The sequence below is a fragment of the Aphanomyces invadans genome (assembly GCF_000520115.1).
Source record: "Aphanomyces invadans strain NJM9701 unplaced genomic scaffold supercont1.27, whole genome shotgun sequence".
NCBI classification, from domain to species: Eukaryota; Oomycota; class Saprolegniomycetes; order Saprolegniales; family Verrucalvaceae; genus Aphanomyces; species Aphanomyces invadans.
Window position 1 is genome coordinate 737,575 of NW_008580172.1, and position 22,154 is coordinate 759,728.

General features: G+C 56.4%; 7 protein-coding genes across 8 annotated transcripts; 6 read left to right on the forward strand and 1 right to left on the reverse strand.

Annotated features, from left to right (window-relative positions):
• Positions 1 to 419: 419 nt before the first annotated feature.
• H310_10755 (hypothetical protein) lies at positions 420 to 2,128 on the forward strand. The gene has a single exon (XM_008877207.1). It carries the CDS (start codon positions 424 to 426, stop codon positions 2,107 to 2,109), a length of 1,686 nt encoding a protein of 561 aa, XP_008875429.1. The 5' UTR covers positions 420 to 423; the 3' UTR covers positions 2,110 to 2,128.
• Positions 2,129 to 4,674: 2,546 nt separating this feature from the next.
• On the forward strand, positions 4,675 to 5,542 carry H310_10756 (hypothetical protein). Its single transcript, XM_008877208.1, has one exon. The coding sequence runs from the start codon at positions 4,749 to 4,751 to the stop codon at positions 5,496 to 5,498; it is 750 nt and encodes a 249-aa protein (XP_008875430.1). The 5' UTR covers positions 4,675 to 4,748; the 3' UTR covers positions 5,499 to 5,542.
• Positions 5,543 to 6,968: 1,426 nt separating this feature from the next.
• On the forward strand, positions 6,969 to 7,507 carry H310_10757 (hypothetical protein; the record flags this gene model as incomplete). Its single annotated transcript, XM_008877209.1, has 2 exons — positions 6,969 to 7,317; positions 7,382 to 7,507. The coding sequence occupies exons 1-2, from the start codon at positions 6,991 to 6,993 to the stop codon at positions 7,505 to 7,507; spliced, it is 453 nt and encodes a 150-aa protein (XP_008875431.1). The 5' UTR covers positions 6,969 to 6,990.
• Positions 7,508 to 7,536: 29 nt separating this feature from the next.
• Positions 7,537 to 10,862, reverse strand: H310_10758 (hypothetical protein). Its single transcript, XM_008877210.1, has 11 exons — positions 10,403 to 10,862; positions 10,213 to 10,357; positions 9,786 to 10,154; positions 9,464 to 9,618; positions 9,165 to 9,402; positions 8,930 to 9,091; positions 8,678 to 8,880; positions 8,423 to 8,633; positions 8,140 to 8,361; positions 7,835 to 8,092; positions 7,537 to 7,770 (listed from the first exon to the last, which is right to left on the reverse strand). The coding sequence occupies exons 1-11, from the start codon at positions 10,849 to 10,851 to the stop codon at positions 7,588 to 7,590; spliced, it is 2,595 nt and encodes an 864-aa protein (XP_008875432.1). The 5' UTR covers positions 10,852 to 10,862; the 3' UTR covers positions 7,537 to 7,587.
• An 853-nt stretch (positions 10,863 to 11,715) lies between these two features.
• Positions 11,716 to 12,562, forward strand: H310_10759 (hypothetical protein). The gene has a single exon (XM_008877211.1). The coding sequence runs from the start codon at positions 11,903 to 11,905 to the stop codon at positions 12,293 to 12,295; it is 393 nt and encodes a 130-aa protein (XP_008875433.1). The 5' UTR covers positions 11,716 to 11,902; the 3' UTR covers positions 12,296 to 12,562.
• A 20-nt stretch (positions 12,563 to 12,582) lies between these two features.
• H310_10760 (hypothetical protein) lies at positions 12,583 to 14,389 on the forward strand. The gene is made up of 3 exons (XM_008877212.1): positions 12,583 to 13,502; positions 13,549 to 13,896; positions 13,943 to 14,389. The coding sequence occupies exons 1-3, from the start codon at positions 12,670 to 12,672 to the stop codon at positions 14,295 to 14,297; spliced, it is 1,536 nt and encodes a 511-aa protein (XP_008875434.1). The 5' UTR covers positions 12,583 to 12,669; the 3' UTR covers positions 14,298 to 14,389.
• A 1,226-nt stretch (positions 14,390 to 15,615) lies between these two features.
• H310_10761 lies at positions 15,616 to 22,154 on the forward strand. 2 transcript variants are annotated; one of them, XM_008877213.1, is made up of 21 exons: positions 15,616 to 16,086; positions 16,129 to 16,249; positions 16,301 to 16,456; positions 16,506 to 16,780; positions 16,829 to 17,107; positions 17,175 to 17,282; positions 17,376 to 17,614; positions 17,700 to 18,145; positions 18,252 to 18,457; positions 18,506 to 18,706; positions 18,760 to 18,939; positions 19,021 to 19,353; positions 19,408 to 19,669; positions 19,716 to 19,835; positions 19,938 to 20,273; positions 20,318 to 20,533; positions 20,584 to 20,727; positions 20,780 to 20,941; positions 21,018 to 21,178; positions 21,240 to 21,369; positions 21,433 to 22,154. In XM_008877213.1, exons 1-21 carry the CDS (start codon positions 15,659 to 15,661, stop codon positions 22,072 to 22,074), a joined length of 5,145 nt encoding a protein of 1,714 aa, XP_008875435.1. In that variant the 5' UTR covers positions 15,616 to 15,658; the 3' UTR covers positions 22,075 to 22,154. The 2 variants fall into 2 exon arrangements, with proteins under 2 accessions (XP_008875435.1, XP_008875436.1); XM_008877214.1 differs by having other exon boundaries at positions 20,324 to 20,533.

Below are 22,154 nucleotides of genomic sequence, written 5' to 3' on the forward strand. Positions count from 1 at the left end.
ACAAGACAAGATGCCAGAGTTGATGGTTGCGCGCGACATTGACAGAGTGTGGACGAGACCAATCGTAACAAGTCCTTTGTGTACGTTGGGTGCTGTGGTGAGCAATAGCTCGCGAGCTGTGCTAGAAGCTGGGATGGTTGATCGAGGAGGTCTCGAATGCGTCAGGTTTCATTTTGTACATGTTTTCTGTTGTCTTACGTATCGGCCACGGGATTTTTCAAATTGAAGTCGCAAAAGTGTAGTATTACTATTAGTACTCCTAAGTCAACAACGTAGGAACACTAGTAGTAATACTACATCTAAGATGGCAAGGTGGATTGGTGCGATGGACACGCTGGGGGGGCGTTTGGATTGGCTGGATTCGAGCCAATCAGCATGGTCCATATCCAAAAGGACGGCGGCCATGGCACGAGTTGACAATTGATGGCGAACCTCAAGCTCCCGTGCTGCGGGCTGTTTGGAGGCCTCCTTGGCTACCTCTTCCAAAGCAACCCGGCACCGGAGAATGCGCCGTCGTCACCGCATTACCGCCCTCCGCTCATGACCAACTGGCATGCGTATACGTCGCCACTGGTCCAACCCGAAATCATCGACATGCGTGGTGGTGGCCACTTGGACTTGCACGTTGGCGAAGTCTTGCACGCGTGGGGAGGCGGCGCGCCGTCTGGAACAGTCTATGGCTTTGGGAAAGATGGCTCCCCCCCGACATTCCCAGGTCCAACCATCCTCACCGCTCGCAACGTCCCGATCTCCGTCACATGGACCAATCGCCTGGGCACCGCCCCACACCTTCTCCATCGCAACACAGAGCCGTCCTTCCTCGTCGAAGCATCCGCATGCTATCCCAACTGCGGAGTTCCCACGTCCATTCACGTACACGGGTTAGAGAACCCTCCCAAGTATGACGGACTGCCCACGCACACCTTTTACCACAACACAAGTTTCCGAGCCGAGTATGCGAATCGACAGAGTCCATCAACTAAAGTATACCACGACCATGCGTGGGGCTTGTCTCCTTTGAATATGTGGGCCGGCATGGTTGGCTTGTATGTCATTCATGACGCGACGTTGGAGTCGAAATTCAACTTGGCCGACCTGCCCGACATGGCGCTGATCCTTCAGGACAAACTAATCAGTGCTGCCGGCGCCTTGATGTACACGGAGAAGCTCGACTGCATGCCTGTGATACCGACCAAGTGGGTGCCGGAAGCTTACGGCAGTGTCAACACGGTGAATGGGGTCGTGATGCCCGTCGCAACAGTGGAAGCGCGCCAGGTGCGTTTCCGATGGGCCAACGTGGCCAACGCCCGCGCGTACGCGTTGGATTTGCCATTTGCATCGCTTTGCACAATCATTGCCACGGATAGCGGGTTTGTACAGCAGTCGAGGGCAGTGCCTGCCACGGGCTGGACGCTGTTTCCTCTCGAGCGCGTCGAAATGGTGTGCGACTTTACATCCGTGGCACCTGGTACGACGTTCGACATCGAAGACACGCCGTCCCAAGAAAGCGCGTACGTATACGACAAGCGTGTGATGCGATTCCAGATCGTTCCGTCGAAAGCCGCGACCCGAGTCGTCGTCCCACGCGACCTCGTGCCGATGAAAGATCTGCGCGCGCTGCATCGTGACACGCGCGGGTTGACGCGGCGAATCACGCTCGGGGAGCTCATGGACGGACGTGGGTGTTCGACGCACTTGTTTTTGAAGGAGCACGGCGTGGTGAAGGACACATCCACGATCAAGAGCACCCTGCACTGCACGCTTGGCAAGGTCGAGAAGTGGGAATTTGTCAACCCGACCGCGGACCCACATCCATTCCACTGGCACCTCGTCAATGCCATGTGCGGGGACAACGACGCCACGATCGACACGAACGAGCTCAAGGACGTCGTGGCGATTCCGTCGCGGCCGGACGGCGGCGTCGCGTACGTCTGCTATGTGGCATGCACGCCCGACGAGTTTCTCGTGGAGCACAGCACGCGACCGGCCGTCGGATTTGGTTTCAACGTCACGGAAGGTCCGTACTTGGCGCACTGCCACATCATGGAGCATGGCGAAAATCAAATGATGGCGTGGTTTCAGCTGACCACCACCGACATCGCCAATTGAATGCAAATCCAGTTGTGGATGCACGGGTCGAGAGTGGCGGGGAAAGGCGGGGCGGGCCAACACGTTGATGTGCGTGCCAGACGACCGAATGACGCACGGCGGCACCACTCGACGGAACAGGCGATTCTTGTCACCGTGGAGTGGAGAGAGAGCGACGACAGAATCGTATTTGTCTGGGAGGAACGGGTACAGCGAACGCCTCCACATGCTCGAGATCCATCGGGTGGCTGGCATCGCTTGGATCGGACGGACGATTCTCTTGGGGTTTGCCTGCCATCGGCATGCTGAGCACGGACGTAGTAGTACTTGTGGAAGGGTCGCGCGGCTTGTGGGGCGATTTGACGGAGCGAGCGATCCAACATGAATCGAAAGTGTTGACAAACCGGTGCGGGAGTTCAAGACGTTTGCCACGGCGGGCGACGTTTTTGTTCCTCCGCCAGCACCTGCCGACCGAGCGGATGGACAGCCTGGTGCGGCACCGAGTCATCCTTCCATCATCGTTGTTGCAGAGTGCCTGGATGCAGCGTGACTGGTGCGATGGATCGAGTTGAAGGTCTGGCGCATCTTGAGACGGAAGAGTCGACCGGCATGCAGCGCCGGCATGTTGACAAAGGCGCCGTCCACTTGGTCTTGGCAATTCTCGTCACGCATGGATGCACTAGTGTCGCTCCATTCCATCGCTACACTCGCCATGCTTGCTCGATCGAGGGACCCATGCACTCGACGTCTTGCCGAGTTGAACAACGTGGGCAGCATTCAAGAGGACGAGGAGGGGGCGGGATCGACACTGACAATTGCGTCCCATGGCGCGTTCGTTTAGCAGCAGGGCGTGTGGGAAGCTGACTCGACCGGCCCTGCAAGGGCGAATGAAGTTGGCGTATCGATGGCACCATGATGACGAGTTGCGCGGTGGCGAGGAGTGGCCAGGAACGAGGTGAATTTGGCTGGGGGACCTTTGGTGTGTGACGGAGATGCTTGAAGTCCCAGTTCCGGTCGCCATGCAGCTCGATGGCAGGGAGCTGGACCACCTGTCCCAGGCTGTGTAGGCGCAGCACGGCCATCATCTGCAATTGATGGGCCTTTCTGCACCGGCGCCGACAAGTTGCATGGCGTCATGCAAACCCAGTCGCCAACCATCGTGCCTTACGCATGATCGAATAACATGGCTGGGACTATGGAATTTCAACAAGATCCAGTTGGCTCGAGGGCCTCCAATTTCGACGAGCGAAGTCTGCAATGCACAAGCTGCATCCCCTGCGGCCAAGCGCGCCATTTGCATCTCGTGGACCAGCGCCAAGGGCGTTTCATTCAAGCCGTGCTTGCTCGTCGGGCAGTGCCGTTGTGCCCGCCACCACGATCGCAACCAGCCACCTTCCTTTATCGACATCGTGTGACCATGTCGCGGACCCATCTCAGCCTTCCCGCTGCGCCAACCATGCTGCACAACGGACGGAGTTCGCCGCACCCGCGTGTCCGTTGTGACAGCGCATGCGCCTGGTGATCCTGGACGATGGCACGAGCCACGTGCGTCACCCCCCACGCTGCGCACCGTCGCGGGAGCGTCGACCCATCAGTTAAACCCCGTTGTCCCGACAGACAGCCGCCCCCCCCCCCCCGCCGGTTCACATGCAACCCACGTCCTCTAGTGCTGGGTTGGCGCAGACGCATGGCGTCGCTCGCGTGTGGCGATGCCATGAACCTAGCAAACGAAAAGAGTCATTTCCCGGGGCAGTGTGCTGTCTGTCCCCAGCGCATGCTTGGTTTGACACGGATGCGCACTCCCATGGCAGGTGGAGACCGGCTACAACACGTCGAGTCCTGTCCAGCTTCGATGAACCGTTTCGATCCTTCTGCATGCCGTGCTTCGAATCTCTCTCTCTCTCTCTGCACAGCTCAACGACGTTTCCTCTCACACGAGCCATCGCCTTTGCCGTCGGATGTCCCATGGGACGCGTCATCGTCCTCTGCCACCGACCCATTGTCCTTGGACCCAATCCACTTCCGTGGCCAGCGCCACCCACTGAACCGCGCGTCCGGGCGCCGCGCACATGGTGGCATGCAAGCGAATCACGGACGTATTCCACGACGACACGTGCACCGCCAGATGCAGCGCAAGTGGGACGCCACCGCGTTCTCCGACCTAGCTTCGGACACCCGCCGACGAGCCATTTCGTCACGCCGCCTTTCGCAACGACCGCCGCCCTCCTGCGCCGAGTCTCTCGCAGCACCAACAAGCAATCGACGAGCAGGACGGAGCGAAGTCACACCACACGCCGCCACGTCGCCGCATGGCCATTCTGGTCGTGGGTTGGTCAATTCTGGACTAAAACGCAATGACGTTAAATTCGGGCAAACTCGCCCACGTCATGTCTCGGCGGCGGCGCGTCCGGACGTCGGCACCGCCATGGCTGCGGTCAAGTGGCATCGTGGCGGAGGCTGCATCGGCCACGGGGGCGTCGGCGAAGGGGGCGGAGGACATCTTGGCCAAAGTGCGGAGGCCCGCGACCATCGCACATGGGCCTGGCGCTGGGCGGTGTGTAATCACATGACCATGTGGTCTCGGCAGCGCTGCCGTCGTTACCTACGACGACACAGTCGACCAGCGCATTTTGCAATTTTCTCGTCTCCAAGACACGATCATGGTGGAAGCGTCGACGTGGCTAGATCCAGGATTCCCGACAACAAATGATCCGTGGGATGCGTTTCACTTGGAGCCTGCGTCGCTTCTCGACAAGGATTGCTTTGCGATCGACCTGGACCTGAGCGAAGTTTTGCTGTTTGATCCGATCCCGTACGAGACGTCGTCGCCCAAACTCGAGCCCGTCGACGAGCGTTTGGCGCCGCCGGTACAGCCACTGGCAGTCCCTGCCGACGCCATCGCCCAGGTTTTGCCGCAAGAAATTCCCGGCCAGTGCCTCAAGCATCTGTGCCAGAACGCGATCGGGTACCGCGGGTTTTGCAAAGATCACGGCGGTGCGCGCAAGTGTCGCATCGTCGGGTGCCCCAAAGGCAGCCAAGGCCGCAACCTGTGCATTGCCCACGGCGGCGGGAAGCGATGCAAAGTCGAAAACTGCCCCAAGTCGGCGCAGTCGCATGGGCTGTGCAAAGGCCATGGCGGTGGTGCCCGTTGTACGTTTGCGAATTGCAACAAAAGCTCGCAAGGCGGTGGGTTCTGCCGTAAACACGGTGGCGGGAAGCGTTGTGATGTGGCCAAGTGCAAGAACAGCGCGCAACGTGGCAACTTTTGTGCCAAGCATGGCGGATCCAAGGCGTGCCAAGCCGAGAACTGCGCCCGAACCGACCGGGGCGGCGGGTACTGCGAGCTCCATCGACACTACAAGATCCTTCGCTTGACCAAAAAGTTGCAGGACGAAATGACGTCGGTGTAAAGACCGACGCGATCTAATTTATCATCAAAGTGTGCCCTACCTCCACCCCTTCCATGCCTCGACCAGCATGCCGCACGACGATGGCGGCAATATCGAGTGCGCGCTCTGGAGACATAAACTGCACAGGACGTCCTCTCGCGTGGTGTGGCTTGGGCTTCATGGAAGGTACGTCGACACGGAAGCGCCGACCAACTTGCCGAAAATTGAAGAAGCGGCGGCGTCACGTGGGTGGCGAAACTTGAACTAGGTCCGTAGTTGTACCCCGCATCGTCTTGGCCAGACGCGATGCCGAGGGGACGATATGTTCAAAGAGTGGTGTGGCGGGAGGAGGGGGAGCCATGGGCAGCCGAGATCCCCGGTCCCGTTGGTGCATCGGGGGCTGCAGCGCGATCACGATGCCACGGGCTGCATGGAACCTGCGTCAAAGTCGCTCCAGCTGGTCGTTGCGTACTTATTGCTGCGTCCGCGCTCCATATGCTCGACAACCGTAGCAACAGCAGACGCCGTGCGACCTCGAGTCGTTGAAGGGCGATGGAGGTGTACACACTTCTTCACCCATGTACACACAACCACTTGAATCCTCTTGCCTGCCCGTCGTCGCCCCGCGAATGGGCTTTAGAAAACACACACGATGGAGTTGGATGTGCGGCGTGGGGAGAATGGGGCGATGACGAGGTGTATGCATGCCTCGTCGCTCGTTCCATCGGTCGAGTCTTGGCAAAGCGAGCGCTCCGTCGTGCCGCTGCGGCTGCCGTGCTCGCGAGTGTCAACAGTACGCATGGTCGCCAAGGCGACACCTGCAACAATTTGTGCTGGCCAGTCGAGGCGCCGGTCGTGGACTCGATCACGTACAACACACTCGTCGCGCTGCTGCCATGCACACCACGTATCTGCCATCGCAGCAGCGCCCGTGCGTTCGCAGCCAGAGCACATCCGACTCGCATGATGTAATGCAATTCGGGGGCTGATGCGTTCGCGTCCTTTGCGGCGCCACCACCGTGAAAAAGACCAACCGTTGCCGTGTGTCCATGGCGCAGCGGGGGATGTCGGCACTGGAATACACTGCCCAGCGACTCGAACTCTTTTCAAGTGCCACGCCGGCACGAAAAGCGCGACCCCGCCGCATACGAGCAACGACGCAACCAGAAGTACCGATCTCCCGAGGCACGGACAGCCCATTGCGGCCATCGATGACGTGTGTGCGCGCGCTACCGTCGGGAAGTCGTCCATCTCGCGCGGGGGGTGACACTTGGCTTAGCCGATGCCACCACTGCCAGCCGCGCGCTTCGATGCCTGGCCCCGCGACAAGTGCTTGTGGATGACTCCCCCTGGACCCCGCCCCACGAGTCCCCGCATGCCGCCGCCGACGTGCTTTACTCGACTGCGCTCCTCAAACTCCTCTTGCATTTTTGACGGATTTACGTTAAACCCAATGCGTTTTACGCGATACGTCGGACTTAATGGGGGGTGGGACGAGATCCGACGCTTCGACATGACGGACAACACATGGAACACCGACGGCGATGACGTCGCCCCGGCGCCGAGTCCCGTTGTCCGGCGAGAAAGGAGGAAGAAGCGCCGGACACTGCGTTTGAGACCGTTTGCTGGAAACCGGAAACTCCACGAAGCGCCCGCTCGTTGGCCAGCCGCCAAGTACAAGACGGAAATCCTGGGGCTTGTCACGGCGACCGGGAGCCATGCATGGCGGGAAGTCTTCACCTCCGACTTCATCGACCTTGCCATTGTGTTCTCGATGTGGGCTGTCCTCGGTGGTGCCATTTACATGCTCAACATCCACGTGCCGCAAGCGTACCACGACGTACGTGCAATTCGTATTTTTGTGCACGTGCGAGCAACCCGGCGTGACCGCATGCTGTGCGTAGGCCATGTGGGCTGGCATTGGATTGTTTTCACTCCCCATGGGGCTGTACACTGGCATGCACGCGTACGAGCTGTACGTGTTGCGCCAGACGTCGCAAAAGGGGCTGCAAAAGGTTGTTGTCGAGTAGCTCTCGACCACGAGCAAAAACGCATCCAATGCACTCGTTGTGGAATCTATTAAGTCAGCCGCCGCATCGAATGGATGGTGCTATGGCCATTGGGGCTTGTCGAGGGATATCAGCACGTCAGCAGGGCGAGGGTCCACCAACTTGAGCCGCTTGTTGTGGTTGAAGCCGTTGGGGCACTGGGTCTGCTTGCGCTGGACGAGCAGCGCGTTCCACAGCTTGAGGGTCGTGCACAGACCGTATGTGTTTTTGATCGTGTCGGCATTCTAGCCCGCGCCATCCATCATGAGCAGACGTGGGATGGATTCATGGCCTGTGGCATCGTCGTACCTCCGACTTGATGGCGTCCGTCCACAGGGACGCAGGGGGTTCTTGCAGGAGCCACATATCGCACGCAAACACGTTGTCCGGCATGAGTTTTGGGTCGGCGACCCACGACGCGATTTGGAATCGCTTGAACTGGCGGAGAAACGGAGCTGCGTTCGGTGGCACGACCAACTCGTCGTGGCACGGGTTCTCGAGCACGTATTCAATCGTGAACGAGTTGAGTTCCTTCTTGGCGAGGGCGAAATGCCAGTCTTCGCTCGCCTACACGCAAAGTCAACTCTGATACACGTCGACCGGGTGGCACGTACCGCTTGGGTCAGCGCCAAGTTGTCGAAGCGAACCGTCGACAAGCCTTGTTTGGCCGCTGCCACAGCGAACCCGACCAAGTCGGCGTGCAGCCGACTCGGCGGGGCATACGCTTGAAAGTACTTTTCCGCAAACGCGGCAGCATCGTCGATCGATTTCTTCAAGTCGGACGTAGACACCACGTACGGGAGACCGACGTTGTACTGGTCCGACGTGGCGGATGGCTGTGGGGATCGCAGTCACAAGAAAACTCCTTCGTGCCACGGCGATCAAATTGGACAGTACCTTGGGGCAGGTCGGGCACAGTGCTGCGACGCGGTCCGCGGTCGTGAGGCCCTCGAGGTACGAGTCGAAATTTTGGACAATGACCGTGCCCGTTTTGGCTTCGATCGCGTTTGGCGCGGCGGCATGGCCAGAGTAGAAAAACACTGCCTTGGGCTGGCGGCTGCCGCGCACGACCTCCATTGCGTCCGGGTCCGGGTCTTCGTCGGGTTTCCTACCTCCCGGCGTCAAAACATTCCAACGCACGAGCCATCGTACGGGTAGGCCGTGACAACTGGCATCGACTTGGACATGACAAAGCGGCGGAGAAACAAAAAGTCCACCGCGAGCACGACCAGCGTCGACGGCAAATGCGGCGCGTTCGAGTGCTGGAGCCAATGGCGCAGCGCGTGCGTCGAGTGAAACGACGCCGTGTCGGGCGCAAAGTGCAATTTCATCTTGGGACTCGTGCGGCGATAAACCTGCGAAACCAACAACTCGGTCGGCAAACGCGGCACTGGCAGACCCGACCTGATTGAGCTCGTCGATCGTGGCACACCCTGTTACGATACGAGTCAACGACCCGCGCTGTTTCACGCGGTCGAACGATTCCACGAGCATGTCCGCTTGCCACTGGTCGGCATTGGAGCATGACGTGACAAAGACGAAGTCAAACGCTTGGTCGGCGTCTGCCTACGATGAATGAGGCGATCCATCGAATTCTTGGCGTTTGACACGCCCAGTGGGCGACAGAGCGCGGCGGTACCACGTCGTTCGTGCTGGCAGCCAGGCCGTGCAGCGGCAACTTGGATGGCACGGCGGACTTGATGTCTTCTCCAAGCAGTAGCCGCTGGTGGTCGTTGAACCCGTTGGCGCACGTGTGCTGCTTGATGTCGCGCGCGGCGCGGTTGTACGCTTGATACGTCAACGCTATCGACACGATGTGGCGCGTTCGGAGGATCGGCGACACCTGCTCCCACCCATACGTGTGCGATGCATAGTGCCTGCACGACCAAATGTCCGTGATACGTCACCAACACAAGCAGCACGACAAACGGCGTGTACCACAGAGAAGGGTCTGGAAGCTGGAGCATCACGGCATCGCACTGGAAAAAATCCAGCGGCACCCATCGGTCCCGCATCACGTATGGTGCGCCATCGACCCACTTGAGCAGCTGCAGCACCGACGTGCGCATCGTGAACGGGTATTCGGCATACAGCTACGACAGAGATCCTTGAATGTGACGCGCAATGGACCAACAAAAGCCGAGTCACGTCGTCATGCAAAACCCATGCAACTACAGATCCATCGCAACACCACTCGAAATTCAGTCGACACGATCAACGCTGGGCTCCGTGCTGCTGCTTGTCCGTGACGGCGACTTACGGGGCTGGTTTCGTTCATCGTTTCTTGAATGGGGTTGTACTTGATCACGTCGACGAAATTCCAGTTTTCCGCGAACGAGTTGTACCGACTGAGGCGGAAACTGCCGGCAACACCATGCTCCAACTCGAGCTCTGCGCATGCCAACGGGTAAGCCAGGTGCTGGTACTTTTGCTCGAGCTTGTCGTAGATGCCTTTGGTCATGCCAAAGACTGGATCCATGTGCCGCGCATGCATGATGAACGGGGCGTGAACTGCGTTTCCGCGCCAGTTGTCGGTGTTGGCCGACTTGGACGACTTGCCCATCGTGGCTTCGAGAATCTCGACTGGCATGATATACGTTGGGTAGTCGCTGTCGAACCACGCAGCGTCCTAGATAGATCGGTCAGCGACAAGAGATGAACGGATGAAAACAAGGTGAGGCGAGCACCTGCCCCAACAACGTCGGATTCGTCATCGTGTCGGCGACATGCAGCATCGCGGCCAGGTCCAACGTGCGAGTGAAGATCGTGTCGATCTCAACGATCATGACAAACTCGTCGGCGGGAAGCGCCTTCGCCTCAGGAGACATTGTCCTGCTAGGTCGTGAGAAATGCAACAGATATAAATTGAGATTGTACCATGCGTGAAGGGCATGCGGGTTCAGTTCCGTCTCGCCTGACCCCTGGATATTCGCCGCATGAAAGAATGTGACGTTGTAATGAGGAGGCATGGCTTTTTGCAGAGTTAGGAACGCCATCTTGTCGCAGTTGTACGCAATGTACGTCAAGTACCCAGTGAATCGTTGTTCGCGAGCGGTGAACGCCAAGACTTGCGAGCGCATGCGGTCACGTTCGGAGCACGTTGCTGTGAACACAACGTGCTTGACGATGCGATTGCTCGCCGACGGTCCATGACGTCCCTCCGCTCGGACGTGGGCGGCCGAGAGCCCCGACGATGTGGCGTTATTGCGCATGTAGAAACTGACGTTGACAAACGCTGCGAACCCAAACAGGAGCGCCACGCCTCCGAGGAGGTACCATCGCTGCACCGCCGCCTTGGACATTGGCTTCCGTGGAGAAGATGACATGGCGACTGTCGAATTGCACAATGCGAGGTGTGGTGGTGTATCCAAACGTCTCATTGGCCAATTTCAAGCAAAAATAAGCCAATGAAACTTGTTTGAGTTGTATGATTGGCTAATGTCTCCTTCATTCAGCCAATCAACTGCATCCACTTCTTGCCTTCACAAAGAACATGCCATCAGGCCAGGATATCGCGACATGAAGGAGCGCGTGCAAAAGCAGGGAGTGCCGAGCACAGCGGTGCAGAGAATGGCACTCTGGAGCTCTTCGTTGCGCATGCTTGGATCGGATCCATGTGTCGGTAAGTAAAACACCCTCGCCAAGTATATAGCTTTGCAAGGCTGGCAAAACAATGGCGCGCCAGGCTCCATCACACCCACACATGGAAACCCAATTCCGTGTGTGAATAGCATGGATTTGACCTAGTGGGGGGGCAGGGGCAATGCCTCGTTCGACTCGATGCAGAAATGAATGGAGAAACTTTCATGGCAATGGGGCAGGTGAGTGTGTAAAGCAACTTGCGTAGGTTCGCTTCGGGCACCAAGGATGACTACGTTCTTCAAACGCACTGGTGCCATCATCTCTTCCAACGTGTCGGACGGTGCTCGCACTGTGTCCACCGCTGTCCAAGAGGAAGGTGAGCCTCTGCGGCGTAAGGACAAGCTATCGCACTGTGGCCACCGCTGTCCAAGAGGAAGGTGAGCCTCTGCCGCGTAAGGACAAGCAATTCATCGCCCCATCGCTAGACGTCTGTCTCGGTGGCTCCTATTGCCAAATGGTGCGTGGATGGGATGCACACGTTCGGCCCGCGGTGGCTTCTTGACAAGTTCCGTTGGGAGCACGTATCAAAACGGCGGCAACGATCCATCGAGCGTTGCAATCGCAGCACCATTTCGTTTCGCACTGGAGTTGAAGCGCCCTGTTGTTGCCTAGCGGGTTTGTTGGCCACAGTCCCTTGCCTGTACCCATGTCGGCAACCCTCCCTGACACCTCACGTTAAGTCCTGTACGACCCAAGCTCGCCCTGTGATTGGACGGACCTTTTTGAAACCACCCAATGGGCAAACTCGACGGCCATTGCATGGCACACTCGGAGGATTTTCAAGCTGCTCGGCAGAAGGTCAGCGGCATGCCGCGCGTCGGCGTGGATGTGCCGGGCGTCTCTCCAAGGAGGGCATGTCCCGCAGTGACACGATGCTGGCGTCGTCGTGCATGGTCAACGGTACATACAAGCGGTGATGGCGGAAAAACAGGAGCAGCTCCAGGGCGGCACGGGACCCATCGCTGGGGTATCCACTCAACGCGTCACGCAAAGTCGGTCCAATTCAAAGTGGATTCGACCCATGATCTGCGGACATCCAGGAAATGCGGAACGCGACCACGTCGCCGTGCCAATGTCATTGCGCCAGTCCAGCAAGAGCAAACTTCCTCCATCCCGCAGGAAGAGTAAGTAACGTGGGGGCCAGGGCAGTCTCGACGCAGAGTCTGTACACATCATCAAGGGCTATCTCAAGTGGATCCCCCAATGCTGATCAGGTCCCCTGCCGCCGCGAACGCAGCCAACTCTGTCCGTGCATGGCCTCTCCCACCATCGGAAGATGCGATCCTGTCGAACGTTCGGTTTTTCGTCCTCGCTGGTGCGGAGATCGTACTTACGCAACAGCATCCAAGCGCACTTTAGAGAACGTATAAAATATGACCATTCGAAGTACGATTCTGGCGCACTTGACAGGACTCGTGTCGCTGTAACACCAGCATTACCAGCCTAGACGCCGCGACGCCAGCCGCGCCGATCCAAAGCGAGGCAGGCACATCATTGTTAGCATGGTGGTAGGGCCCGAAGACATCGATGCCTCGCGGCCGTACGCATGCGAAGTCCGCGTTGATGATGTGCGCGTCCTCCAGAAAGCCGAGTACGAAGTCACGGTCAAATGCACCTACTTTTCGGAGAGCAGGCGTTCCAAATGCACAGCGACGTGGAGTGTGTGGCGGTCGTTCTCGGCATTTCGCCTGTTGGACTCGCAACTACGAAAGCGAAGTCCCAAGCACATGAAGGGAATCAAGTTCCCGCCGCTCCATCGACAGCGAACGCTGTTTCGCACGCACCTCGAAGCAGCCTTCCTTGAAGCTCGCCGCGCCGAACTCGACACATACATGGGCATGGTCACTGCCGCCCCGTCTTTAGTCTCGTTTCACATCACGTCCATTGAAGCGCAGTCCCTCAAGGCGTTCGTGGCGTATTCGACCGGGTTTGGTCAATCGATCACGCAAATCCCGACGTCGGCAGATGCTGCTTCCGCCGGTCGCCACAGCACATTCGCTGAAAGGCCACGGCCACAAATGACGTCGCAAAGTTTGACAACCAACTACCGCTGGTCGGGCACGGGCTTCCTTGGTGGGCAGCACTTGAGTGGAAGCAGCCTCGCGATGCGCAACAGCAGCTTCAACAACGGCGGATTCGTCCCAGTCGCCCCACAACAGTTCAACCAAAACTTTAACGACCGGCAACGATACAGTAGCACGATGTCGGGCAATAGCTTCGGTGGCGCGAACAGTCGCTTCAGCAACACGAGTCATTCGATGACCTTGTCGCGGCAGTCGGTGCCGCTGCAGCCGCCACCTGCCGTCCCAGAAGACGCAGAACTCTCCACAAACACGTAAGCAACCGCCACGGAAACCTGTCTGACCATGGGTCTTCCGTAGATTGATGGCTGTGACTGTGCCAGAGGCAGTCGACCCCGACGTTGACAAAGAACGGGGGAAAATGGAGCTGGAGCTGCGATCAGCTGGACTACAAGGCGTCGGGATGCCTCCGGACGGGTCATGTTTTCTCCACTGCCTCGTGTATGATTTGTTCCCGTTGAAATGGGACTTTTTTGCCACGTACCCAGCGGCCATGGCGATGGTAAACGTGGGGTCTGCCGATGGAGTCGCGCCGCGGCGGATGCAAGCCGCGGCACAGCTGCGAAAAGACCTGGCTGCGTTTGCCATTCAAAACGTTGCTGTGCTCAGTGCATTTTTGATGACGCCGGTGGACGAACTCACAACGCGGTATGGCGAACCCCATGCCTGTCGTCTCTGATCGTGCATGCGCCAGATACGACACATTTGGACGTGTACCGGATGAACAAGCCACGGTCGCCGAGCTGTACGCGGCCGCGACGATGCTGGACCTCGAAATTGTGCTCGTGACCAACGATCCAGCATTCCACATCGATCCAGTGGTGCCCGTGGATGGCATTCAAAGCCTCCGGGGCCACCTGAGCTCCCGTCGCACGGTTGTGTTGGGGTATATGCCCCCGACGCCCAAGACGGGTGGGCACTACTTGTGCACGCGAGAAATCTCGTACTCCAGCTCGTTTGCGTCGGGGTACTTTGCAGGGAAGATGTCGAGCATCTCATCGAGAAGCAGCTTGCGCAATAGCAGTGTCGTCGCCGGTTTGGTTGCGTGATAGAACAACGATTGTAATTCAGACAAAGCGGCGCGGTCGTGCTTTTGTCGTGGATTCAAAAAGTGCTACTTGCCCAGGCTCCTGGGAAGCCCCGTTCCTGTCCAGTATCTCGCCGAGAACGAGCTGGCGCAATACACGGAATGGATCACGAGCGCAGGCTTGTGGATGATTTGCGCTGCTCGCATACGGCATGCATCCATGTGCTACGTAGTATTTGTTGAAACTCCGACCCCTTACCTGGGTTGTCCACCCCCACGGCGACAGCCCTTCCGTACGCAATGCCATTCCCAGGGGTAAGGTCCCTAAAAAGCGATAGCCATCTCCATTACGTGTGAAGCCCCGATCCCGTAGCTGCCGTGGTGTTTGATGGGGCACCCCCATCGTTCAAGCAGTTGGCATCATGGTCACGAGGTGAAAGGACAAAAGTCTGCTTTCCACGAGGGCAGTGAACTTGGGTGAACAGCACGCAAGCGTTGGACTTCGCGAGTAGTTTGAAGTGCCGGGTGCATCAAGTTCACCCATGATCGCGAGCGAATTTTGGATGACGATGCCCAGTAAAATCCGCAAGGGGTCCATGCATTCGCCAACAGATAATAAACCGTGACCAGAGCACGGGAATTGTACCTTGTGTCACGTGTCATGGCCGGCATGCATACGAGCATTGTGCGAGCGCGGGCAGGATGGCTCGGTTTGGGTGGTGATTCGGAAGAGCTAGAATTTCGCGCAATCGCCATGCACTTTGTATTGAAGGAGCAACCTTGGGCAGTTCTCGTCAAGTGCTGTGCGTAGAAACCTCGTTAAGCCATGCCAACACTCCAGCAGAAGGCGCATGTTGGCACGGCGGCATGACGTTTCTTGTATCTCTCGATTCATCCAGATGCTAGTGCTTCAGTGTTCAATATTCTCATGATGGAAACCAATCCAAAAACGCAATATTGTGGAGCAATTAAATAAATATTGCTCATCCCCGTCTAGACTTGACTTTAGATATTGAGTTTGGGATAAATATAGTATTGTTTTCATATTCAATCTACGGGAGAGGATACAAACTACAAGTCCAATTGTTATAAATGTATTATATTGTTATAAATTGTACAATATATAATGAAAAAACTGGAAAGAATTTGCTGTTGATATATTGTGGACAACCACTATTAGTGATGTGCTGTATACATTCACTTCGACAAATATATTAAAACTAGGGGTTATATTTATATATCATTGCACACCAGCAGGCGCGGTTACAAACTGGTCATATCACAAAGTCATCAATTTAACGCTTGATTACTCCGTATTTATTGCCACATCTAGCTCACACTACAGGTCGTACTTCGAAAGGACAGAACCCGCGCCAGGTCGCGATGCCATGCGCGGAAGCTGCATGTGCGTCGATGCAGGAAGCGATGGAGAAGCTCAAGCAGGAGCACGAGCATCTTCTTCAGGATAAAGTGAAATGGGACGAAGAACGAACGACGATGAGTCGCCAAGTCGAAGCCTTGACGACGCAGAACGATCAACTGCTGCAACGCCTAAAGGAAAGGGCTGCCGCTGAACCAGTCCTCGAGACGTCGGAACTGATCGATATTCGAACCAAGTGGGCTGACGCACTGCAGCGAGAGCAAGCGTTAAGTGAGACACTGCGTCAGTTGGAGTTGGCGGCGCAAGATGCATCGAAAGAGGAACAATGCCGACTCGACGAAGTCAAGACAGATTTGGAGCTCAAGGAACGCGAGCTACGCAAGGTACTCCTGGAAGTTGATCGATGGAAGAAGGAACATGCTGAAATGAGGTCAGTTTATCAACTGACGTGTACGTGCTCATCTGAATTCAGGGCGGAACTCGAAGGTCTGGAGGCACGTGTCCGCGCGAGCACAACCTCAACGACAGACGCGACAAATGCAACCCATGCCGCGACTTCCGCTCTATCCCAGCGCATACGTCAGCTCGAAGAAGTATTCTTGTCTGGCATACAGACAGCAGGTCATGAGGTGATGCGAGTTTAGGACAAGCGTTTGCTGGAACAAAAGGTGCTTGACATGGATGCGACCAATGCTACCGTGGACAAGATGATCTTGGACTTCAAATCGTCGTTCGACACGGAACGTCAGACGTTGCTGGCGCAACTCCATGAATCCAAGCAACGAGTGCAGCAACTCGAGGTGCTTCATTTCGCTTAGTGGTCGTTGCTGTCGTCACCGTGGGTGGTAGAATGCTGGGTCATCGATGGAGATCGCAAAAGACTTGGAAGCTAAAGTCGCGATCTTGCAAGAAATGCGGGTGCAGGACAAGGAACTCGTCGCCGACGTTCGGCGCGAACTCAAGCTCAAGCAGATGGAGGTCGCCACGTTCCAAACCAACTATGTGCACAAGGACTCATGGCAGCACATCGAAGCGCAACTCAAATTTGCCAACCAAGAGAACGACATATTGCGCCAGCAGCTCGCGCAACTGCAGGAAGCCGCCAAGAAAGTCGTTGCCCCAGAGTGCGCCATTCCATTCCCCACCCCACGAATACCTACTTTCGACGATAGGCCAACGCCCGCTCCATGTGTGGAATCGAACACTCAAGCGACGCCATCGACGCCGCCGTCCCGATCCATGCACGCATCCACGGCAAAGCACAAGCCCAGCGTTGTTGTGCTGGACTCCAAAGAGGAACTCGAAGCTCAGTTCCAGGCGGGATTGGAGCTCGACCACTGTCTCGACGAATGCGCAACGTTGTACTTTGAAAACCGCCAGCTCGTTGAAAAGGTCGCCACGATCGAAGCGGCCCTCGTCGGTGTGCAAGACCAGCAAGCTGTCTTGTACAGGTACCACGACGATCATGTCGACAAGAGTGACGTGGAGAGGAAAACAACCACTGGCACACTGTTGTAGGGAGTACATAGGCCAGCAGCAAAGCTTCAAAGCGCGCAAGCAACAGCTGGATGCGCAGCTGGCAGCGTCGCAAACGACCATTGACGAGCAAGCGATCAAGTTGAATCGGTGCGTGTGGTCCCTCTGGGACTACGGAAATTGTGTCGAGTCACGGCATGAGGTGTTGGAACCATGCTGAACTCGGTTGGTACCTCCCCGTAGATTCGAAACGATGTGGCAAACCATGCAAGTGCAGTCGGAATGGCAACAGAACGCCGCCGACATGGCGCGCAGGCTCGCGCTGTTTGAAGTGAACCAAGCCAGGCTCGCTCGGCAGCACAACATCTTGATGGATGAAAAACACACCGAGTACACGAGGCGCGTCGCGGTCGAAGACCAACTCCTCGACGTTGAAAAGGCGCTAAAAACGCGGTTGCAGTACTTGGAATCGTGGAAATTAGGTACAAACCGCCCCCGTCGCCGGCGTTGTCATCGTGGAAAATTTTCTTGTTCATCGTGCATCGACCTCTGACGATTCCCATGCAGGTGCCATGCAACGAATGCAGGCCATGCAAAAAGCGCTCCATCAAAGCGTTCTGAAAACCCACTACGATGCCCTCCAAGACGCATACCATACCCTCCATGAAACGTACGCAAACCAACTCGACCGATGGAATAGCCTCCACGCAGTGTACGTCGAAGCACTCGATCTCAAGGCAGAAAACACCAAATTGCTGCATGAAAATGCCCTCTTGCGAGTCGGCCCTTCGTCCACGTCGTCTGCTGCGACTCTTCAAGACGAGCGCATTCAAGCACTGGAAATCACATTGAAGTCTTATGCCGCCCAGATCAAGGAACTGACAAACCCACCCGCGGCGGCGCCAACGCCGCCACGTCATGCAGAATCGGAACACAACCAACCCACGCTCCAAGTTGTCCTGGAACATCGCATTGCCGAGCTCGAGCAATGCTGCACTGCCCTGCAACAAGACGTACGCTATCCTCCATTCTGGCCTTCTTGACGAGCTCTGAATATGCGGTCGTGGGGGCTCTTCCCGTGTGTTTTGGTGCTGCGCTTTTTGAATTTGCACGGTGTAGGTGGAAAAACACAAGTCGATTGCCGCCTTGGCTGCATCTCAAGCGAACACACTCGCCCTGCGGCAGACACGGCATCGCGACGAAGTCTCCCAGTTGGAAGAACGTCTTCGGGAGCTCGGAAGTCGATCGGACGACGACGCAATCATCGGGCAGCTGCAACAGCGGCTCTTGACGATCCAAGCCAACTACCACTCGTTCACTGACCGGTATCGCGTCCATTGCATGTCTCGAGTATGACACGTACATGTGGACAGGTACGAGAAAGCGTTGGAAACGCAACGAGCGGCGCAATTGCAAGTCAACACACTCACGCTGCAACTGGACGCTGTCACACAGCATTATACGTCCGAACTCGAACTTGAGCGGCAGACGAATCGAGTGCTCGAGTCAACGATTGCGACACTCAAGCAATCCGACCAACGCGCTAAAATCAAGCGACTCGAGGCCATGGCCACGTACGTTGAATGGACGATCGTTGCCGAAACTCTGAGCTGGAAAACGAATGCAGACGCATCGAGTCGCTGGAAGAAGATGCCGTTGAATTGCATGCCAAAAAACGAGCGCTAGAACGACGAGTTGAAGAATTGGAGGCTGGTATGCCGACTCCTGCGACCGGCAATCCATCCGACGACATGCACGAATTGCAGCGATGCAAACATCGAATTGCTATATTGGAGCAAAAAGAACGGTACGGCGCTTGTGTACTTGATTATGCCGGGCATTTGTTGCACATGCCTTCTCGTTGGCATGGCTGACCACGATTTTCTAGCTTATGGGTTGAGCAGATTGACCAGTTGGCCCAATCCAACGTCCCAAAAGAAACCTTTCACGAGAAATGGCGCCACGAGAAAGCCGCGCTGCAAGGAAAACTCGACCAAGCGCTGTATGAAATGGACGGTCTCAAAACCAAGTGCTCGAAATTGCTCCAAGAGAGCAGTCAAAAGGACGTAAAATTGCGAGACTTGCAATTGAAACTCGACAACCTTGTGTTGGAATCGCAATTGGAATCATCGATGTCGCAGCCACCGCCAGACGTGACGCCAGCACAAGGAGCGACATTGTCGCGGCAGCCCAGTTCGCCATCGATGCGAAAAAAAGTTGGGTGCGTCCTCCCCATTCAATGTCGATAATGACACAGCCCTGCTTGGCTCTGTAGGTACTACGAAAAAGACCACCTCGCACTGCAAGAAGCCGCTCAAGCAACGATCGCGAGTTTGAAAGCACTCGTGAACGACAAAAACATTCGCATTGACGAGTACCAGCGCCAGCTAGAAAAGATGCGAGAAGAATTTGATGCGAAACAACGGGCGGCGCATGAAGACCAAGAGCGGCGAAATCGGCGACTCTACGAAGATAACCACGTATACATTGGTCAGCTGAAAGAAGCCATGGACAAGATTCAGCAGCTTGAGGAACATGTACATGGATATAGCAAGCACATTGAGCTCAGGATCGATCTGTCAGGGCGGCGGTAAAGCGGTCGTGGCCGCGAGGGAGATGCATCAAGGGTTGCTGGAGCAGCTGAAACAGGTTCATATGGATCTCGAGCTCAAAGGGCAAATCGTGCAAGAGCTTCAAGCCAAGGTTTGTACCTCGAATCGTTCTTGAGGAATCACACAATACTTACAAAACCCTGTCGATGCACTGCGCGCACTGTTTTTGACGATTTTGTGCTCATGTCTTTAGATTGACCAGCTGCGGCAAGGCAAGAAAACGGCGGAAATTCGGTGTGGCGAAGCTTTGGAGGAAATCGCGGCATTGCAAAAGGTCAACCACGCCTTGGTCGACGACGTCGAGTCTGCCCAAAAGGATAAAGCTCGACAAACGGCGCAGTGGAAAGCTGACTTGCAGGCAAAAGACAAGAAAATGGCGCTGCTACGAGATGCTATCATCAAGCTGAAAGAAGAGTTTCTCAAGGCACAGGAGCAACAAGCAGAAGAAAACGTGCGGGAGAAGCGGAAGCAGCTTTCTCAGCACGATGACCGTGTCGACAATTTGACGGAAAAGAATGCGCAGTTGACGGTACATTTCGTGGCGGCGACGACCGCACCTCCACGACATTGTAGGCGAAGTGTACCATGCTCCAAGAGAAAGCAGAAGGCCTTCAGACCGACTTGGACGACTTGAACAAGAAATACAAGCGAGCGATGGCACTCGTGGCAAGAGCTAAAGTTGCTCCGCCCGCTGTCTCGAGAGAATCGCAGGAGCTCAAATCGACCGTGTCTGAGCTACGAGAAGAACTGAATCGGTGCAAGACCAAACTCGGCACGTACAGCTCCCAAGTACATTCTATCATCGCATGCAATTCGATTCCAAGTAGGATTTGCTGTAGGAACGAGACTTGGATGTGCTGCAAGCTCGCGTCAAAGTTCTCGAGTCCAAGAATGCAGCGCTGCGAGAAGCTGCCGCGACCGCCCAAGAACCAGTTCTGGTAACGAACCAAGACGAGAGCGACAAGCCCGATGGAAACTCCGAAGTACGTCCAATACTGGGTCGGTATGCCACGGTGGGTCACTGCATGGATGCAGAAACGACGAGCGGCGTGGGAGCAAGAAAAGAAACTCAAGCGGAGGATTGAATTCCTGGCGAGTAAACTGGACGAAAAGTCGGCGGAGGTGGATAAGCTGACCTCCCAATGCCACCGACTTACGGAGCACTTGACCAAAACCCAGCTCCAACTGGCGGATGCGGTACGATTCCATGTCATGCTCGATGGCATCCATCCCAAACGTCCCCATCGACCGGAATGCTTTTATTCTCGTCTAGCTCAAGCAGCCACGACACCAACCTGCGCCTCCTCTGCCTGGGGTGTCGCTGCGAGAAAACACCGCCTTGGAATTGGACAATTGCTACCATCGCATTGTCGAGCTGCAGCAACAGGTCCTGGATGCGCGTGAGGCAGCGTTAGCACAGCTCGACATGACTCCGTACGAGCTCAGTTCATTTTGACACTTTGTTTTGTCGAGAACAATCATCATGTACTACTAGTTTGGTCGAAGAACGCCTTCAACGAGAGACCAAGGTGCTGGAGCTTTCATTTCAAGTGGAGAGTCTGCAAATCGAGCTGCAGCGCGCCCGCCAGAGTGCCACGCCGTCGACTCAGCCCACTGCTCCGACGGTACGTGCTGCGGCAAGGCCCTAGAAACGTAAGATTGAATTCGCTGCCTGCTCCATTTTCTAGGTGGAGGGAAAACGTGAGCCTGCGACTGTTACGACGGTGGCCGCGCTCGAAGACGTGATTTCCAACATGAAGCGAGTCATGGAAAAGCTGCGCAGTGAGAACGAGCGGCTGCGAAAACACCTCAAGCCAGCGTCCAAGCACGCGGCGAGCAACGCTACCAAGGAGCTACAGCAACTCAGCGCTGTCCTCGACGGCACAAAGGCCGAGTTGCAGCAACTGCGCGTCGAGCACGCCGACCTGGCACGCAAGTTTCGCGCGCTTGGAGCCAAGTACAAAACCCTCAAGGACGCTCAAAAGTCACACACGAGCTCGGCTGCGTACGTGGCCGACATGGAACGTCTGCACAGCGTGCAGCTTCAAGAAAAGGACATGCAAATCCATGCACTCCAGCAGGAGCTCATCCTTCGATCCAGCGCCCATGCGTCGCTGACAGACGACAGGTTACCCCGAGACGAACACGATGGAAACGTCGAGCTCATTCGACGACTGCGAGAAGAAAACGCTCGGCTGACAGAGGAATTGTCGGCGTTCGACTTGGACTTTTTCGACGAAATCGAAGACCTCAAGTTCAAATACGCTCAGGCAGTGCGGCAAAAGCAAGCGCTGGAAAAACAGTTAGCCAACTCCACGCGGCTCGAGTGATCCACCGCTCTTTCAAGTAGTCCATGCGATTCCGTCCGTTCGTTTGCTCCAATCGCAACAGCTTGTAACAATCGCAAGAA

Bases quoted from the DNA above. Each gene is read 5' to 3' on its own strand.
- H310_10755 (XM_008877207.1), top strand. From the start codon at position 424: ATGGCGAACCTCAAGCTCCCGTGCTGCGGGCTGTTTGGAGGCCTCCTT.
- H310_10756 (XM_008877208.1), top strand. From the start codon at position 4,749: ATGGTGGAAGCGTCGACGTGGCTAGATCCAGGATTCCCGACAACAAAT.
- H310_10758 (XM_008877210.1), bottom strand. From the start codon at position 10,851: ATGTCATCTTCTCCACGGAAGCCAATGTCCAAGGCGGCGGTGCAGCGA. The intron at 10,358-10,402 runs GTACAATCTCAA...ACGACCTAGCAG, and splicing joins CCGCATGCCCTTCACGCATG to GACAATGTCTCCTGAGGCGA. The intron at 9,092-9,164 runs GTACCGCCGCGC...CATTCATCGTAG, and splicing joins CTGCCAGCACGAACGACGTG to GCAGACGCCGACCAAGCGTT.
- H310_10759 (XM_008877211.1), top strand. From the start codon at position 11,903: ATGGGCAAACTCGACGGCCATTGCATGGCACACTCGGAGGATTTTCAA.
- H310_10760 (XM_008877212.1), top strand. From the start codon at position 12,670: ATGGTGGTAGGGCCCGAAGACATCGATGCCTCGCGGCCGTACGCATGC. The intron at 13,503-13,548 runs GTAAGCAACCGC...GGTCTTCCGTAG, and splicing joins GCAGAACTCTCCACAAACAC to ATTGATGGCTGTGACTGTGC. The intron at 13,897-13,942 runs GTATGGCGAACC...TGCATGCGCCAG, and splicing joins GTGGACGAACTCACAACGCG to ATACGACACATTTGGACGTG.
- H310_10761 (XM_008877213.1), top strand. From the start codon at position 15,659: ATGCCATGCGCGGAAGCTGCATGTGCGTCGATGCAGGAAGCGATGGAG. The intron at 18,146-18,251 runs GTACGCTATCCT...TGCACGGTGTAG, and splicing joins GCACTGCCCTGCAACAAGAC to GTGGAAAAACACAAGTCGAT. The intron at 19,354-19,407 runs GTGCGTCCTCCC...TTGGCTCTGTAG, and splicing joins TCGATGCGAAAAAAAGTTGG to GTACTACGAAAAAGACCACC.